At 30.8% G+C, this 19,245-nt stretch overlaps 2 protein-coding genes across 4 annotated transcripts; both read left to right on the top strand.

Annotated features, from left to right (window-relative positions):
* Positions 1 to 2,911: 2,911 nt before the first annotated feature.
* LOC114425137 (poly(rC)-binding protein 4-like) lies at positions 2,912 to 8,532 on the top strand. 3 transcript variants are annotated; one of them, XM_028391922.1, is made up of 9 exons: positions 2,912 to 3,398; positions 4,588 to 4,689; positions 5,443 to 5,664; positions 6,011 to 6,069; positions 6,191 to 6,282; positions 6,395 to 6,507; positions 7,257 to 7,319; positions 7,951 to 8,027; positions 8,260 to 8,532. In XM_028391922.1, exons 1-9 carry the CDS (start codon positions 2,973 to 2,975, stop codon positions 8,270 to 8,272), a joined length of 1,167 nt encoding a protein of 388 aa, XP_028247723.1. In that variant the 5' UTR covers positions 2,912 to 2,972; the 3' UTR covers positions 8,273 to 8,532. The 3 variants fall into 3 exon arrangements, 2 of the variants coding, with proteins under 2 accessions (XP_028247723.1, XP_028247724.1); XM_028391923.1 differs by having other exon boundaries at positions 8,205 to 8,532; XR_003669198.1 differs by having other exon boundaries at positions 2,913 to 3,398; positions 6,378 to 6,507; positions 7,951 to 8,532.
* A 4,417-nt stretch (positions 8,533 to 12,949) lies between these two features.
* LOC114368538 lies at positions 12,950 to 13,885 on the top strand. The gene has a single exon (XM_028325764.1). It carries the CDS (start codon positions 12,950 to 12,952, stop codon positions 13,883 to 13,885), a length of 936 nt encoding a protein of 311 aa, XP_028181565.1.
* The last annotated feature ends 5,360 nt before the right edge of the window (positions 13,886 to 19,245 follow it).

Here is a 19,245-nt window from a genome sequence, read left to right as displayed (position 1 = left end):
GCTTGTGGAAAAAAAAGCTCAATGCATCATATAATGATTGTTGAACTTATGCTTTGTTTGGTCTCATAGAAATGGGTGAAGAGATAAAATTGAGGGGGGAAATGTGTGAGAAATAAAAAATTTATATGTTTGATACAAGAAAAATTGTAGGAGAAAGAAATAAAAATGGTGAGTTTCACACTTTTTATTAAAAATAATATATCATTTTCATTCATAAGTAATTATCTTAGTAAAAAAAAATTAACAAATGTTTTTTCTTTTTTATATTTCTCTCTTTCTTATTTTTTTTATTCTTTTTTAATTTGAATCCTTCAATTCATTTTAGTTCCTAAATTTGTATTTTCTATCATTCTAGTTCATAAAACTAAGGTTATGTACCACAAAATTAACTGAAAAATTAACATAAAACTAAAAAATCAATTTATTATAGTATAAGTATTAATTAAAAATTAATTATTGTTGAAATACCTGAAAAATAATAAAATTATATTTATTTGAAAGTGGTAAACAAAAAATTTGATAAATATATTAAATATAAAAAAATATAAAAAAACTATAAGCCAAAAATTACAAGCTAACGTACAAATAAAATTTTTAAAAAATATTAAAAATTACTAAAGAAAACTTATTTGTCGAACAAACAAATAAATTTTTCAGTTAATAAAAAAAAGTTATAAATTATTTAAAATACTTTGATGAACATAGCTCAAGGCTATGTTTGGTTTGGTGTTAAATAATAAATGGATTGGAATATAATAAAATAAAAATATTGTTCCATTATTTAAATATCTTATAATGAAATATAACATCATTTTCATTCCATTTATAAAAAAAGAACAAAATGAATTGAGTTGTGATTTTTAAATTCTTGTATTATCCTTATTTTAAATATATTATTATCTTTAAATGACTACTATATAAATTTATTGTAGAATTTCAAGTAAAAAGATAAGATATATACATATTGAAAATTGAATTTTTATCACTAGGATTTAGGTGACTTAAATGTAAAGTGAAAGATTATATTTTATTATATGAACCTTAGTTGAATGAATGCATTGAGAATTATGTTTGTTTCAACTACCAAGAGAACTTATTTATTATAATGGGTGACAGTCTTCACTATAAATAAAAAAGAGATTTAATGGAAAAATAACACATAAAGAGTGAGTGTATGAGAAAAAAAAATAAAACAAAGTCACTTTATTGAAAAAAAAATATTTTTATGTGAATATGATCATTTCTTGTAGAGGTATTCAAATTTGTAGAATAATATATTAATTGGGAGAAGAAAATCAGGTTAAAGAATAAAACAGAATGAATCATGATTCATCATTTTTTATTATGTTCCATTGAGCTTTTTACAAATCAACTAATAGAATAATTTTTGTTATATCCCATCCTTATCTAGTTTATCCTCTATCACTAATTCAAACATATCATGAAAGAAAACTCAAACAAGTCCCTAAAAATCTTTAGGATTTCATTTAAGTCATTAGAAATGTTTTTTTTTTTTAAATTTTAGTCATTAAACTCATATTATAATTAAGCCCCAAAACTAGGGACCAGAATTAAAAAAATAAAAGGAGTTAATTTCAATAACTTATATAAAATCTCAAAAAAATTCAAATACGTATTTAAGTTTTCTTAGTTCCAAAGGCTAACATGACAACGGAATATAAATTTAGAGACTAAATTTCTCATTTACTTTATTATTAAATATAAATTTGTAAACAATTAAAAAATAGAAATTGATGGAAACCAAGACGTTACGAAGCTTTCGAGAAATCTATAAAAATATTATACCTTTTTCATGTTGGTCTCAACTAGCTTGAACACAATAAGTAAAAATGAAATTTAAAAATATATCTTATTTTTTTTGTCATTGTATTTTAATCTTGGAGCCTTTTGTTTGGCTAACAATGATTTGGAAAGAATGAGTAAAGACAAAGTTATTTTTTTGACTATTTGATTGAAATGATTTAAGAGAAACTTTTATTAGTGTGTCATGAGTGATGGGTTAGAGAATATGTTTTTACTTTTGTATCCTCGTCGGATGTTGATGGTTTTTTTTTTTTTTACACACATATCGGGTATTAGAATTTTTTAAAAATCATATTAAACTATCTTTTTCATTTTATTCAAGCAAAATAATTTTATTTATTTTTACTCTATTGCCCACTTATTTTTCTTAAACCAAACAACTCAACATTTTATATTATTTTATTTTTTCAAATTATTTCTCTTATATTTTTAATCATTTTATTTATCTCTTCACCACAAATCATAACATGGAAGTTTCATTTTGGCATTAATTCAGTCCTTGTGTGACGGGGAGATTTTTTTTTATTTTTTTATTTTTATCTTCACCAACTAACTTATTATTGTTTCACATTTTTTCACATTTCATAAAAAATATTAGAGCAATTCCACATTAACATCCATTGAGGTTTTTTTAATGTAAATTTTCAAACATTAACAGGGTTGGTGTATAGATAGAAAAAAATAAAAAAGTATTGGTATGTGTAATTTGAAAAAAAAAATACTACATTTGTTAAAACAAACAATAAGTGTGTTTTACGTAACATTATAATTAATTTCAGACCTTTTTATAAGTTAAAAAATTTATTTGATGGGTTGGATAAATAAATTTTATTAAATTTTTTAATAGTTTTAAATTTGAAATAATATTTTTTAAAATAAAAATTTCTAGATTTTAATTTTTTATCCTTAAATATTTATTATATTTAATTTTTAATCTTTTATATTTAAAATAAAATTTAATTTTTTAATCTTTTATATAATTTTACATTTTCAGTTCAATAAAATAAATTTTTAATTTTCAGCTAAAGATACATAACTAATATTGGAAGGGCAAGCCAGTAATTCCACGGGACAAAACCCTATATTTTCCTCCCGAAGAAAACCCCTCTCTCTTTCCCACTCCGATACCTCTCTTGGAGGAAGCAGCGATGTCGCAGCAAGGTCAAATTCCGATAAACCCCATGGTCCCTCCGCAGAACCCGATGGCCACCATGCAGGTCCCTATGCCCATGCACATGCAGATGCAGATGCAGATGCAGATGCCCATGCCCATGCACATGCCTTTACCCATGCAGATGCAGATGCAGATGCCCCTCCCCATGCCGCTCCAGATTCCCTTCTCCGTCCAGGACACCGCCCCCTCCTCCGGGAAGCGCCGCCGCGACGACGAGAATTCCGGCACCGCCTCCGCGCCGGAGCAGTCGGCGGCGAAGCGTGCCAAGGGACAGGACGTGATATTCAGGATCGTCGTGCCCTCGCGCCAGATCGGCAAGGTCATTGGGAAGGAAGGTCATCGCATACAGAAGATTCGAGAAGACACCAAAGCCACCATCAAAATCGCTGACGCTATTGCCGTAAGTCCTTTTAGTTTATTTATTATTCATTGAATGAATCTGTTTTGAAACAGAGATAAAATGAATTAGGGGATTTTATTTTTTGCGGTTTTTAAATTTAAGTTCAAATTCTCGGTAGAACTAATATGAAGTATTTAGTTTGGAGCTTGTTGACGTGTTCATTTTATGGTGTCTGTTTGGTAGCTGAGAAACTGCCTGAAAGAAAGAAAAAAAAAGAGAGAGTAAGAGTACAAGTTAGATTTTAGAACAATTGAATTGCTGTATTATAATGCAACAAGACACTAATTATTGTATACTATCTAATTTGGGGTTTTTGTGGGGATTGCATTAGTGCTTGCTATTTGTGGCATCTGTTTAGGGTGTGTTTGGAAAGCTGTTTCACTGCCATTGAATGAGCCTTTTACACATTCCAATGCAAAAAGGAGGGGAGGGATTGAATTGGCATTACGTTCAACTTGATGAATATGCAAACACACACTTAGTAGCTGAGAAAGCTGAGAGAAAAACAATGTCAGGACAACTTTGGGTAGAGCTATTTTCAGTATCTAATTTGGGTTTAGGGCTTGTCAGGAGTTAAATTAGTAAATTAGGATAGTGCTAGGAGTGATTGTTTATTCTTTTTAGTTGCTACTCAGTTGTTGTAACAAATGCTTGTTGCATGGTGTGTGGACATCACATTCTACCCTTTGGTTGGATTCGGTATAATGTAATCCAAGGCAACTGATTTCTCAGCTGCATCTCTTTTTGAGAAAATTGGGAATGTTGTATTGTATTGTAAAAGTTGAAGCATGTCCACTCTTGACTGCAAACCCAACAACGATTGATGGCTATTGCACTGGAGTTTTATTTTGCTGATGATAACTATTGTGTAACTGTTACATAAAGTTCACCATTACTTAGGCCTAGGTGAGGTGTAAAATATTTTCCCAAGCATGTCTTGCATACTAGGATCCAAAATAAAAAAAGCCTTATCCTTGTCTGAATATTGTATATTTGGATGTTTATGATAAACAGAAAATAAATCCTACTCCACAAATGTTGTAAACTTCATTCAGTTTTGTTGATTATTAATGAAGGGTTAATATATGGATTGAAGTGCTTAAATTTGCATTCAAGATAGATGTGTCTGGTTATTATTCAGACTAATTGGTGTTTACTAAATCAGAACTCATGTTTTCCTTTTGGGCAGAGACATGAAGAGCGTGTTATCATTATTAGTTCTAAGGACAATGATGAAAAGGTTACTGATGCAGAGAAAGCTCTTGAGCAAATAGCCCATTTAATTTTGAAGGTAAGACTGTCCTGATCAATTTTTGCTCACTTACTTTTTGTAATATATAATTAGAGTATTAGACATGAGCTTTGAAGATTGTTGTGACTTTTGATTGCTGATTTTGTTATCACCCCGTTTCATAATTTATTCTAAAAATCATAGGGGACCTTGTTTATTTTTTATTTTAAAAAATAATATGGTTTATTATTGTTTGTCTAGCTTTAGAACTTGAGAAATACTAATGCTACTCTTGCCTCTATATATATTGGAACATTTTGGTAGATGCTTGAGCAGGTTAGAAATAAGTTGAAATATGTAACAATGTTAGGAAGCATCCTTGAAAGGCATTCAACAATTGTAACATAAAAAACTATAGCTCTAAAATACTATAACATGTCAAACCAAATATTTATGTATTTTTGTAATGATTTCATGTAGTATAATGTTTTATATACCTTGTCATACCTATATGCTATCTTATAAAGTACCCCTGTATGATATTATTTTGGAAACAGTACATGTTCCTGTATCCATGCATCATGATTAAAACTTTTTTATGCTTGACTTAATTATAAACCCTGTTATGGGTCTTAACCTGCTCATTTTCTTGTACTTCTGATAGGCATGTGTCCACTTTAGTTTTTTGTAGACCATTATTTTTTAGATTATTATGTATGCCTGTTAATAATCATGTGACCCTGTTGGGTGTTAATTTTGTTTGTCTCTGCTATTGAGAGGCATTAATATAGTCTTGATGCTTCCATATAACAGGAAGATGATAGCAGTCTTGATGCGTCAAAAGTTACTGCAGGACATGTGGCTGCCAATACGATAAGACTTTTGATTGCAGGGTCCCAGGCAGGTGGATTAATTGGGATGTCTGGTCAAAACATTGAGAAGTTGAGGGACTCTTCTGGTGCCTCTATTACTGTTCTTGCACCAAATCAGTTGCCTTTATGTGCTTCTGCCCATGAATCTGACAGAGTAGTGCAGGTGCGATGTCTAAAATGATGCTCATGAAAATTTTTACTATGAAGGATTTTAGTTATTTCTGAAACACTTGATGGTAACCTTGCCTTCACCATATATATTTTGACTTCAATATTTTAACCAAGATGGCAAGGAACTTTAGTTTGTTCTTTGAAATTTCATGTACTATGTGTGTTAACAACTTAGATGGTTAAATGTACAGATGGACTAACATAATATCAATGTTATTAATCTCTTATAGTTTTCCTGAAATAATAACAATGCTTTGCTCTGCCATCATATTCTTTTGTTACTGCTTTATATTTACTCCTGAAACCTGAATTTTCATCAACATTCTTGTTGAAATTAGTTATCAGGAGATGTTCCTGCGGTAATGAAGGCTTTGGAGGAGATAGGTTGTCAGCTAAGGTCTGCTTGTGAACTTCTGTTTATATAATTATATATTAATTCTGAACCTGGTTGTAATTTACTTTTTAAAATTAGTTTGTCATTTTTGCCTAACATATATATCAACTCAAATTTTGTATAGGGAAAACCCACCAAGACAAGTCATTTCAATTAGCCCAACATACAATTATGCTGCAATTCGACCATCCCAACCATATCTTGACCCAACTTCAGGTTATTTAATGTTTTCTATATCAGAAAGATGTTTGGCTGCCATTTAACAGTTATATCAAGTTTAGAATATTTTCTTACAATCACTTCATCTCTAGGACAACCAATCTTGCAGTTGATTATGTTACATTCGAGATGCTGATTTCGGAAACAATGGTTGGTGGGTTGATTGGCCGGTGTGGCTCAAACATATCGAGAATCAGAAATGAGTCTGGAGCAATGATTAAGGTTAGTTTTCTACTTCTTCCTGTCTTGAAGCACATCAATAGCTTAAATTTGTGACTGCATCAAATAGAAAGTCTATCCTACAAAAGAATTTTCTTGTTGGATTCATGTTTAATTATTACTATACCATTTACTGCATAAAATTAAAGAACCCCTGGATCTGACATTTGCATTTAGAACCATGCAATGCAAGACTTAATTGTAGGACATTGACACAGACACCAAAATGTAGGCCTGAATTTGGTGTTTTACCTTATTTGTGAGAAACAAGATTTCTTGGATCTCCTATTAGCTTCAGTGTTTATATGGGACCAACCATACTTATAAAAGATATACATTAGTTTAAAAAAATACCAAGTAATATTGGGGATTCTACATTTCTTGAATGAATGATTAGTATGGAACCCCTTGATTTTCGTACTACATTTAACTATTTATTAAGCAGCATATAGTGTATTTGATCACTTGATCTGTTTTTAACATATATTGATAAATATAAAAAGCTAGAGTCCACATGTATAATTTTTAAAAGAAAAATGGGGAGGGGTGGGGCACACTTGCCCCTCTAAAAAATAACATATATTGATAAATCAAAATTTGTTGTTAACGATGATATTCTTGTAAGTTCTAGAGCTTGGGTAATTCTAATGTATATTGAATGTTGGTTTGTAGATTGTTTGTTTTTTTCTACTTAAATTCCCTGAACTAATTTTCATCTGATTTATATCTTCATCAATTGGAAAACATTGCAGGTTTATGGTGGTAAGGGTGAACAGAAGCACAGACAAATTCAATTTGGTGGTAGTGCTCAACAGGTGATCTTGTCTATTATTGATTTTTAGCCTTCTAATGTTCCTAGAAGGAAAAACAATATACTTTTGATGTTTGAGACATCTTTTGTTATTATTATCATTGTTGTTATTGTGCTTTATTTGTCTGTTTGACTGGTGCATTTTATCACTCTGGGAACTGATTTGAGATTCAGCAGTATACTATTAATAAATTATACAAATTTTGCTAGTACTTGTCTACCCCAGCATGGTGCCAGTTTAGGTTCTCTCAACTGAATGACTAGAAAGTGCATATGAATAATCCTTAATTGAATAAAATTAATCATATGAATTTATTTCTTGTGAAAGTGGGAGAGGGAGAGGCAAGAGCATCAGACAAGACAATTCAAAATATATGAACTTCTCAAATCATTTGTGTCTTTGTCCATGTCCTCCCTCCTTTTTCCTTGGTGTAGGATCTTCCTTGAAACAAAAAACTGAAGAAGAGATAGGTTGTTCAGCTTATATCAAGATACTAATATAATTTGAGATTTTATATCATAGGCAAAGTGCCTCTGACATGGAGTTGAAACTGTCACACGTCCTTTTATGCTTGTTTATTGGTTTTGGGCTTTTGTATTTTTTGTTGTTGTTGAAACTTGAATTTGGTGAACAGGTAGCTTTGGCAAAACAGAGAGTTGATGAATATATATACTCTCAGTTGATACAACAGACTGGCACCCAACAGTCAGTGTAAGCATTAGTTTTTTTATGTTTGGATATCCATCGTTTTATTTTCCTTCGATAGAATTTTGGTCACACGTGAACTAGTACCTTAGTACTAAATGAAAATTGGGAGACTAGTTCTTTGTAAAAAATGGGAACACCAATCTTTTAATGATTGAAATTTACATGTTTGGAAAAATATAGGGAGTAATATTTTAACAGTAAGAACCAAAGTTTAAAAGATTCTTGGTCTATTCAGCTTCCAGAGATGACACCAAGAAAGCCTAAATCTCTAGTCTCTGTCTACTATGAATCAAGCTATGTTGCTTCACCTTGGGGTGCTTATTTGTGTTAGTAAGATTTGTTACATGGATAGCGTTTGTTTGCCGTGTTAATTGTAGTGGATATTCAGTTGCTGATGTTGAAACTTTTCTCAGCTTGTACCCTATCATTTGTTCTAATATAGTTGAAGGTATATATTTATTTTTTCTACATAATTATATGAATGCTTGTGTACAATGTAACACGCTTATGAGATGTTGGCATGGCTGTGACGTGTTTCGATGCTATCTTAAATATTAAACTTCTTCCATAATATATAAAAATTAAAAATGATAAAAGTCTATTGAACCATCAAAATCACTTTAGCTCTTGCGTTTGCTTTGTTGGTTTTTGTTGACGTGACATTTAATGACGCGGTATCTTCTGCTTCATACTGCGTATGAATGTTTACAGAATTTGTTTTTATTGATAATAATCTAACCCTTTTTTTTGATGTAATTTCACGTAGTTTGTCTTTTTTATCTGGACATTAGCTGATTTTCAAAGTTTTCACATAGGTGAGTGAGTAAAGTTCACATCCAAAAAAAAGTTTAAATTTGTGTTAAAAATTTGATAACAATAAATTTTATAAAAGGATTAATTTGTCATTAATTAAATAAGGAGGTTATTTTATAAATTCAAGAGCCAATTTTAAAACAAAAACAAGTTAAGGGATCCATATATTTTACCCAAAGAAATAATGAGTCGGTCTTCCCTCCGAATGAGATTAGTGGATGCATTCTTTATCGAACGAGGTTAAATTTCTTTTTCTTATAGATACTCATGTCTTATGATGACGATTTCTTAAAAGTTAACTTTATGTATTTCTTTTAAATATTAAAGAATTAAACAGAAGGTTTATAACAATTAAATCAATATATCAACTTATTCCAATCCAAAAATTGCACTTAGAAATTAGAGATACATAAAAGATTAACTTATTTCATTCACTTAAAATTTCATTAGCAATTAAAAATCAAACATTCAATTAATTTAGTTTAGCCTAAAATTTGTGGGATATTAAGAAAGCACCTCTAAAAGTTGATAAAATATGACGAATAAAATTATAAATATTGTTTTAGCTCTCCAAGTGGGATTTTTCAAACACTTGTCAAGAGTAACTAGTTTTAATAATGATTATATTGTTATTATTATTATTATTACTATTTTATATAATAGTACATAATTAAACCCATTGAAGACTTTAAGCAAATTTTGATTTTCAAACATGTATAAAAAAATATTGTGAGAAATAAAATTCATTTTAATGATTTATATTTTGAAAAAAATTAATTTTTAACTATAAAGTGGAAAATTGATGAAATAAATCAACACACACAATTATATATTTAGAAATCATCACATCCTTTAAGTTTCTCGAGAAGGGTATATCAAATGTTGTGTCAGGATTCAAACAACAATGTACATAATATCATCAACAACTATGCCTTCCTTCTCCTAGCTATCGTGATTTTGTATTTTCATTTCTGGTGCCACGATAACAACCACCCAATGGTATTTTCGTGAATTATAAAAAAGGACGATGAGTGAAACTATAAACTAAGAAGAATTTAATTAAAATATGCTAATAATGTGAAGTTTTTACATTGTAATTTTCAATCGTTTGATAATAATATTTGATAAAGTTGTTGATTTTTTTTGTAAAGATTATTTTAAAGTCATATTTAGAACATTTTCTTATGAAAATTGCTTATCAAAGTTCTTAAGCTTAAAAATTAGTTTTTATCTGGTTTCACTATTGAAGTCAAACTAGATTAGCACTCATACTTTGTACGGTAGAAACAAGTAAAAACCAAAAGAAAGAAAGTAAAAAAAAAAAAGTAGGGGGGAAATGGGGAAAAAATAGAGCTCACAATGCACGGTCAGACATATTTTATAATACTATAAATGAGATGTAAGAACTGTTTCTCCACAAGAATATGTTTTATCATTAAGAAAAATTGTGAGACCTATAAAAAAAAATATAAATATGTGGAGTGACTGGTAAGATCTGTTATAAATTCTTAAAACATTGCATCATTCAAATAAAAAATAAGTTTTTCTGTAAAAAAAACTCTTAGTAAAATTTCAATTGAGCTAAAACAAATTATACTAACAATATATAAAAATTAAATTCAGTTCAAAAAATGGTGACATGATACAATATATATATATATATATATAGGTGTAACATGATACCCTCTTTTTAATTAGCAAAAGGAGACAATGTGAATCCAATACAATTACTATTTTACTCAATCTTCAGGGTAAGGTAACTTGTTTTCATTTTTTTTTTTTATTGTTTCACTTTCAACCTTTATTTTAAATTTTAAAAATAAAGGTTGGGCCACGTATGCCAAAAAGAAAAAGGGAAAAGAAATAATCTCACAGCTGTTACAGCGTGCAATGAAAAAGAAGATGGTAACCGTTGTATGCAGAGTGCAGACCATTAAAAGATCATTGGCTCATGATGACGAAAGGCCAAAGTTTGACCTAGTTGACTGAATCAAGGCACCATGTGAAGCGTGCCATTCACGCTCTTCAATGTTCCATTTTTTCATTCCACGTATACGTAATAGTGATAAACTAATAATTAAAGAAAAAGTCTAAGACAAAATAATCAAAATTTTGAAATATAAAAAAAGTTTTTAATAAGTTTGGGGGATTAAAACGGTAAGAAACCACAAACAAAGATTCAATATTCAACTGACAAATAATTGTATGTCCACAAGGCAAGATATCTGCTTAGTAAACCATAAGATTACGTTACATAATAATAATCGTAAATACCACACAACATTCTTCAACTATTGAAATTAATTTACTCAAGTAATAGTGGTTCTCTTTTGGAAATCCATTTATATAATGGCCAAATGGGTATATTTATTTTCCTTCTTCCTCTCCCATATCTCTCACCGTGAGTTAGATAATTTATTATCTTTGACTTTTTTTAGGAGTATTGACTTTGACTTTAAGAGAGAAACTGAAAAATGGGGAGGAGAGAAATTATTTAATTCTTATTTGTAATATATGAAGAGATAAAATCTCAAGACAGAACTATTATTATCCTCAATCACATATTTTTTGTTTCTATTAAAGTAGTGGTGAAATGAGGAAAATGAGGTTTTTTTACATTACTAAAATATCCTAATCAGTATTTATAAAATTAGGCGGATTATTAAATTAATGAAAGTAATTAATTTACTAATTCAATTATAATTAAATAAGTGATAATTTATTTTTGTACTTTATACATTGTACTGAATTTTAAATCAATACATATTAATAATCTATTAATTAATAGGTTGCAACCAAAAAAACTGTTAATTAATAGGATATCACCTAAGTTCATAAAACTAATTAAAATATCACCACAATACTAATTTTACAATATCATTAATTATAAATTTTTATGTATGGTAACATCGTTATCTTTTATAGTAATTATTAAAAAAATGTATTTTAATTTTTTTAATTAATTATACACAGTATATGAAAATGATAGTGACTACTAATTACACTTAATAAATTTAAACATAACACATTTAAAATGATGTCGTATTTTCAATTAAATCAATTTCTTTAATTCATAAGAATAAAATATAATGTTAATAAATTTATAACAGACTCTCTTGACTAATAGTTAAATTAACTAAGCATTAAGCAATTCGTCGATCATTAAATCAAACCAGCGAATTCAGATCTACTAAACTTTTTTTATTAATCTCCCCTAGCCTATTCCTATAATTAAAATATATAAAAATGAACAATAGCCTAGCTATACATCATTTGAAAAAAAAAAAAACAATAATCTAGCTATAATCAGATGTTCTATGAATCATACATGTGTCCCAATCGAGCGTGAACCTTTCCTTATCTGTCCTGGTAGCAAAGTTGTTTCTCCATCCTTTTCTTCAAGCTATGTAAGTTTACAATTCAATTTGTCCCTACTCTATTTTTTAATCTATATTTTTATACCACTTTTCATTTTTTTATTAGCCCAATTATATATCATATTTTTTTTTCTTTTTCATTTTTCACTCTCTAAAATACATGCACGTCAAGTATTATTTTCTTTCACTTTAAATTTATATATATGGATAATTATATATAAATACCATGATATTTAATATATTCTATTAATGACCATTATTTTTCTTTTCTTATGACATCATACTATTTATTATATTTATATCTCTTTTTCTTTCTTTTTTTCGGTTATAGTTCATAGATTTTTATATAAAAAATGATTTTATTCAAATAAGATAAAATTATAATAAATTATAATTTTAAAAAAATTTAACACAATTATATATTTAATTTATTTTCTAAATATTATATAAGATAATGATATTCGTACACAATTTATTAAAATTCCTAAATATATAATTACTTGGAGAAATTTTTTTGTGATGTAGATAAAAAATGCATAATTTATAAGTTTTGATTATGTTGTCCCTCCTGAAAATATAATAGAATCTGGAAGTTTGAATGAAGTTAGATTCACACTGAACAAATGCTCTCAATCTATTTCTATTTTGTAAGACATCAGATCTCCTCACGAATGCTGGTGCCCAAAGCCAAAACGCACCCACAAAGCAGATAACGGCGTCGTATGCAACCCTCAAATGAAGTGCAAGAAACATACCTCAGACCTTAGCAGCACCGTCGGCGTCTGCGCCTCCTGTCTAAGGGAACGCCTCATATCCCTCGCCGCCGCCCAGGCCCAAGCCCAAGCCCATCACCCGCAGGCCCAATTAACGCGAGTCATCTCACGCGCCTCCGACGATTATTCCAGAAACTCAGACCCTAACCCTCCCCCACCGTTAATCTTCCCTCGCTCTGTTTCGCCCTACGTCTCTCGCCGGAAGTCTGACTACCCCGCCGACTGGCACCACGACCGCCGCGAGAGGCTGTTCTACAGCACTCCGCAGCTCGGTCCCACCTTCTGCGCCGGCGATTCCGAATACCACGCCGACGCGAAGTCGTTCAAGAAACGCTTCAACAAGTTCCGCATATTCGCGAAGATTTTCAGGACCAGATCGGAGAAGTTCCAGTCGGATCCGTCGTGCGAGCAGGCCTCGCACGCATCGCCGTCGTGGTTCTCGGCGTTTTTTCCCACACGCCGGAGGAACAAGGATCGGAGTGGAACGACGAAGGAATATTCCTCCGCCGCCGCGCGCCGGCGGTACCGCCCGTCGGATCGCGGAATGTCGCCGGTGACGACCGAGGATTTCGGCGACGAGTGTGATCAGTCACCGTCGGGGAGCGGATACGTCTCGGAGGCGTCTCCGTGGTGGCGGAGAACGCCGGCGGTGGCGCCGTCGGCGCGGCGGTCGAGGCTAGGGCAAACGAAGAGCGCGTCGGGTTCGGGCATGGCGCTTTGCCTGAGTCCCCTAGTTCGGGCGAGTCCAAACCGGAGGTGGAACCACAAGGGATTGCCGCCGGAGATGGCGGAGGTTAGGGCCGCAGCGGCGAAGCCTCATCTCTCGGCCGCGGCGTCGTTTTGCGCGAACCGTTCCAGGAAGCTTGCGGATTTTGGACGAGTCAACCATAACCGTTGATTTTGTTTACCTTTCAAATGAGCGGACCCGACCCGATCCGGTGAATTTTCATTCTCATTCCATATGTTATCGGTTTTGTGCACATTCTTCATTTCATTTCTTCATCATAAAGGAAAAAAAGAAAAAAGAGAAACATTTTTTTTTAATTTTCTTTGTACACAAATTGTTCACTACATGAAACACAAAGTCTAGTGTTATTTTAATTTTAGTTTTTACTGATATACTAGTTGACATTGGTGTGATTTTGCAATTACATGTGATGTGTGATGTGTGATGTTACATTGACTTGAATTGTTTGGCAAATGTGTATGGGATTAATGTTCTTGGGAATCTACACCTATACATTTTTTTCACAATGAGACTATTCCATTCTTCTTCGTTATTTATTTACCTTCTCAACTGACAACTGAGCGCTTTCAATTATTAGTTTTGACCATGCTCTTAATTGTGTACTAATAAATGTAAATATAATTAGTTCAATTGTAGCTAATTAATTAATACTAGAGTTTAAACACTTAAACAAAGAGATTCTGTAATTGTTTTATAACTTTTTTAAATAGTTGCTTTAATTATAATATATCTTTTCTTAAAATAATTTCATGAGAATTTGAATAAAAAAGAGATTAAACAAAGAGAATAAACACTTAAACAAAGAGATTCTGTAATTGTTTTATAATATTGACATTTTATGAGAATTTGAATAAAAAAAGCGTTTAAAAAGTCAATGTAAAAGCATTTAATGATAAATATAAATATGAAGATAATAATTTCATCATGATATGGAAATTGAGTCTGAACTAGATTAAATGCATGTTTGAAACTGAGTCATTGAAAGAAAAAAGGCACATCAATTATAACTCTAGCTCCGAAGATAACTTCTGCGCTAATTTTTGCTTAACGTGAGACATGGAGCTACTTCCAAACACACTAAGGAGTTTAAACAAAAGTAATAAAAGAATAGTGAACTTATTAGTGAATAGAAGAAGTGATTGGTACAAAATACTACTTTTTTCAAGAAAAGAAACTTTAAACTTAACAACATAATCGTAATCCTAATGGCTAATGGAATACTCAAAAGAAGCTGTTGTATAATGTATTGTTGGTGGATGAAAAAGCAAGAAAATTGATATTGGGTTGGAGCAAAAGTGAAGATAGTGGTGAGGAGCATAATGAACGGATTGTGCTCCCCACTTGAACTGGAAGTCAATAGATGAAATGGTGGGGGCATTGGCGTTGAATCTGAAATGAATGTTGCGGTTTTGTGGTGGTGAATTACAACACATAAAACTATTGCAAGTGTTGGTGACGCTCATAAGTGGGCCCCACACCATTTAAGCACTTTCTGCGGCTAGCTTAATTCCCCTTTTCTACCCCTTTTAAATGCATATACTGTTTATTTTACTTTATTTGGTTTCGTAATTATATAATATTTTTTATATCACATGTATTTTTAACTGAATTATTATACACTTCAAATTTCTCTTTTCAGATTTTTAACAAAATATACCTACTAAGGACCTATATATGAGATATCTGATTAAATTAAAACAACATTACATCAATTAATCCATATGATAACTAATTATACACTGTTTAATATAGACTGCGATGGAGTATGGGGTGGACTCGGTCAGTCTTTTTGGTGGAATCTTCTATTCATTTTAGGAAACACGCACGACTAGTCCATTTGTGTGTTTAGAATTTTATGAGTACTATTTTAGTGAATCTGTTTTTGTTATTAACAAAGATACGTGAGAAGGTTCAGTCAATTAGTTTGAATAGAATGAAATGAGGTAATGATCACACACAAAAAATATAGAAGGGATGTAATCTTGAATTTGATTTGTATCTATCTATCTATTTATACTTTTCAATTATTTTGAGAAAAGAAATATTTAATTATAATTGTTAGATTAAAATTTATGGTTGAGAGAATTAATTTATTTGCAAAAACTCAAGTTTAATTATTTTATGTGTTTGCTAAAAAGGTTTGATAGTAAATTAATTTATTTTCTCCCAATTCCCGTTGCAACTTAAGCTAGGAGTTAAAGAAGAGCGTACTAAATTATTCAGCCACTCATAAAATAGTACACTACAATTAAGATACTAGTATACTCTACTTTAATATAGACTGGTGAATCATTAAATACATTAAGTGATAGGTTTAGCTAAAGGTTTTTATTTATAGTGTCAAAGTGCAACTAAATGTAGTTGTGATGGTATAAAAAGTGTTTTGAGAAAAGAAAAGGATTTTTCAATCTTTCTTTGTGTGATTCTTTTTAGTTTATTAGGATATATGGGGTATGTCTCAATTGAGAAATCAATTTTGATGTGGATAAAATTGTTAGAATATTTACCTCAATATACATGGAGTAGAACAGGCAGATCGTCAAGGTTAGTTGAAGAATTATGTTATGAGATAATCACTGAACACTTCTATTAATTCACTTGTCAGGTCATTTTTATTTAGTCTACCTTTCTCTTTTCTTCTCTCATTTAATCTTATCATTCATAATCAATTCCTTTTCAATTGAGAATACCACCATGCTTACGCCATGATATAATTTGCACCACTGAATTTGGTCAATTTCAACCACCTACACTCAGTAAAAGTAAATGAAAAGAACTTCTTACTTTAGAAGCAACAAATTGCAACACAGCAATTCGAGGTTGTAACAAATTCCAACAATTCATCACTCCAACCACTTTTAATTCCACCAAAATGCACTATACCGAAGGCAAAGTAACTACAAGTAAAAATGATGGTTTCCTAGAGTTGGAACAACAGGATTAACTTATCTTTTAATTGAGGACTAAAGATTAATCTTTTAAGATGCTGAGATTTATTTGAGGGGTTAATGACCTCTACTAATAAATGTTCTTTCATATATACAAACCAGAATATTAAACTCCTAATCACATACTTAAAAAATATGATTATTTGCCGATTACACTACACCACATTGGTTGTGGCTTCAATTTCTAATGTTGGAGAACATGTTATTTTAGTACATAAGTTTAACTGTTTTTGCTTTTCAAACACGAACAAGGATCATACAATTCATTTTTGAACTGAGGAATATAAAATATAATCAAGGTCAAATGATGAGCATTTTATATTTACTGAAAACCAAAACCTTCAAACTAATCAATCTCTATTAGTAATTGCATCTATATATTCTCAAGAGCAACTAGAGGTTTTTTAGTGAAGTCCAAAAGAATAATGTACATAATGCATTTGACACGTCTATCAACTTAGGCTTCAATCTTGATCCTTATATTGTCGGGGAAAAATAGTTTCTATTACTTATTTAGGAAGCGAAATAAAGAAGCACATGAATGCTGCAGATGCTATGTCTGCCTATGGGAAACATATGGATACTATGGACAATATAACACCTCTTGCAATAAATTTGCCTTCCCATTCTTGAAATTTTTTCCAAAGACCACCAAGCAAGATAACTGTCAAGAATCATGATTGCAACATGGCTGAGTTTGGGTTATTAATTCTGGTGTCACAAGTCACAACACTAATCTGCAGCAAATCATAGGGACTTGAACAGGCTTCTGTACCATAGAACAGTTTTTGCTATTCTATCATGAATTCCCCCTTTAGTCCTTCTGTTTCCTTTTTACTCATGATTTATTGCATGTTCCATTAATCATTAGAAACCTTATTAACATTAGCAAACTGACAGATTCAGTTTATTTTTAGCTTCATCCCTCCCTTGTTTTGTCAAATCAGATTATCACGGGCCACCAATAACATTATTTCTTTTGTAAAGACATAGTTCACTCAATTTAATCTTCAACACCATCTTAGTTCCTCCTCTCATTTTCTGCAGCAATTTGTAAATTCTGTAAAAAGAAAAAAAAGTGCTACGGTGCTAGCTTCAAATTATGTTAATATCGTTAAATTCTTTTCAATGTTCTCACTTTAGCATTGCGGACTAGCTAGGACACCCTACATCTGCAACTCTAAAAGACAATTCTCAAGACTTGTAAATTCCACTACCTTATAAAAAAGACATTGATTTCTTTGATGCTCGCTGTTATGGAAAATATCATATATTGCTAAGGCAACAATTTCAACTGCATCTGCCACAATTTGCACTAAACTCCCAGAACTCATCTACATTGGCTTATCGGGACCTGTTGTACCAATGTTTTGGAATATTATCCCCTCTTGATTATACTGAAAAACAGAAAATAAATATAGAATCACAAAATGAAATATTGGAAGAGGGGATATTCCAAAATAATTAGTACGCTAATTTGGTCCCTAGTTTCATTTCCTTTGTGCTTCTAATTTATATCTGTTACAACTTACAAGTTCACATTATAAACACACGTTGCCTTTTCATAATATACTCCTACCATGTGGATTCAACACACATTTGGTCTTTGTTATTCGTAATCGATTCTTTTCAAAAACCCATTAAAATTACCTTATGGCATAAGGCCAAGGCCTGACCACACACTTCAACCGAAGTTTAATGGTTATGTACCGTAAAAGTTTTACACTGTCAAAGTTTTGTTCCAAACATTAATTCATCATGAATTCTTTATATAAAGAGAAATATATAAATAATAGATACGTTTTACTTAAAACTGCATTCCGAATTTCCCCATAGCTTATTAATTTATTTCTTTGTAGTTATAACGAATTAATATTGTTGCAAATAAATAATCTATTTGGAAAAAATATAGCAAGTAATGATAATAACATTGCTTTTATGCTTGTCTCAGTCTCACAGAAGCGTAATCCTATACACACATTAGACAAAAGAAAAATGAGAGAGATTCATGGTGAATTTAAAAAATAGGAGAGAGAGAGGAATTTGGTGATGAAAGGTGAGGATTAAACATATATAAGGTTAGTAAAAAAAAGTAGATTTATGAATAATAATAAGATGGAGTTTGGTATACAAATGTTTTACTCCCTCTTGTCATATATATTGATCACTTTTAACCGAATCATCAAGACTAAAAAAGGAAAATTAAGCCATTAAATATGTCTGAAAATAAAATAAGTTTTCAATTATATCCTAACATAATTACACATTCAACTAATTCCAGTAATAACTAATTAAATGTTTAGTCTAAATTATCATCTCACATTCTCTCTCTTCCACACCATTATTAATATTCACCTATTACGCTACTATCTCCATCAATGGATATGGACCAATAACAACCTTCAATCTCAATATTTTTCTTCCCTAATAATGAAGTATTGAGAATAGTATAAAGAACATAATTGAAAAATTATTATTAATAGATTAGTTGGTGACTTATAAATAGGACCAAGTATTCTTTCTAGAATATGATCAATATACAGGACCGGAGGGAGTAATATT

The sequence above is a fragment of the Glycine soja genome, chromosome 9, assembly GCF_004193775.1.
Source record: "Glycine soja cultivar W05 chromosome 9, ASM419377v2, whole genome shotgun sequence".
Classification (NCBI taxonomy): Eukaryota; Viridiplantae; Streptophyta; class Magnoliopsida; order Fabales; family Fabaceae; genus Glycine; species Glycine soja.
The sequence above is the reverse complement of the archived record's forward strand: the minus strand, read 5'-3'. Positions and strand labels throughout refer to the sequence as shown.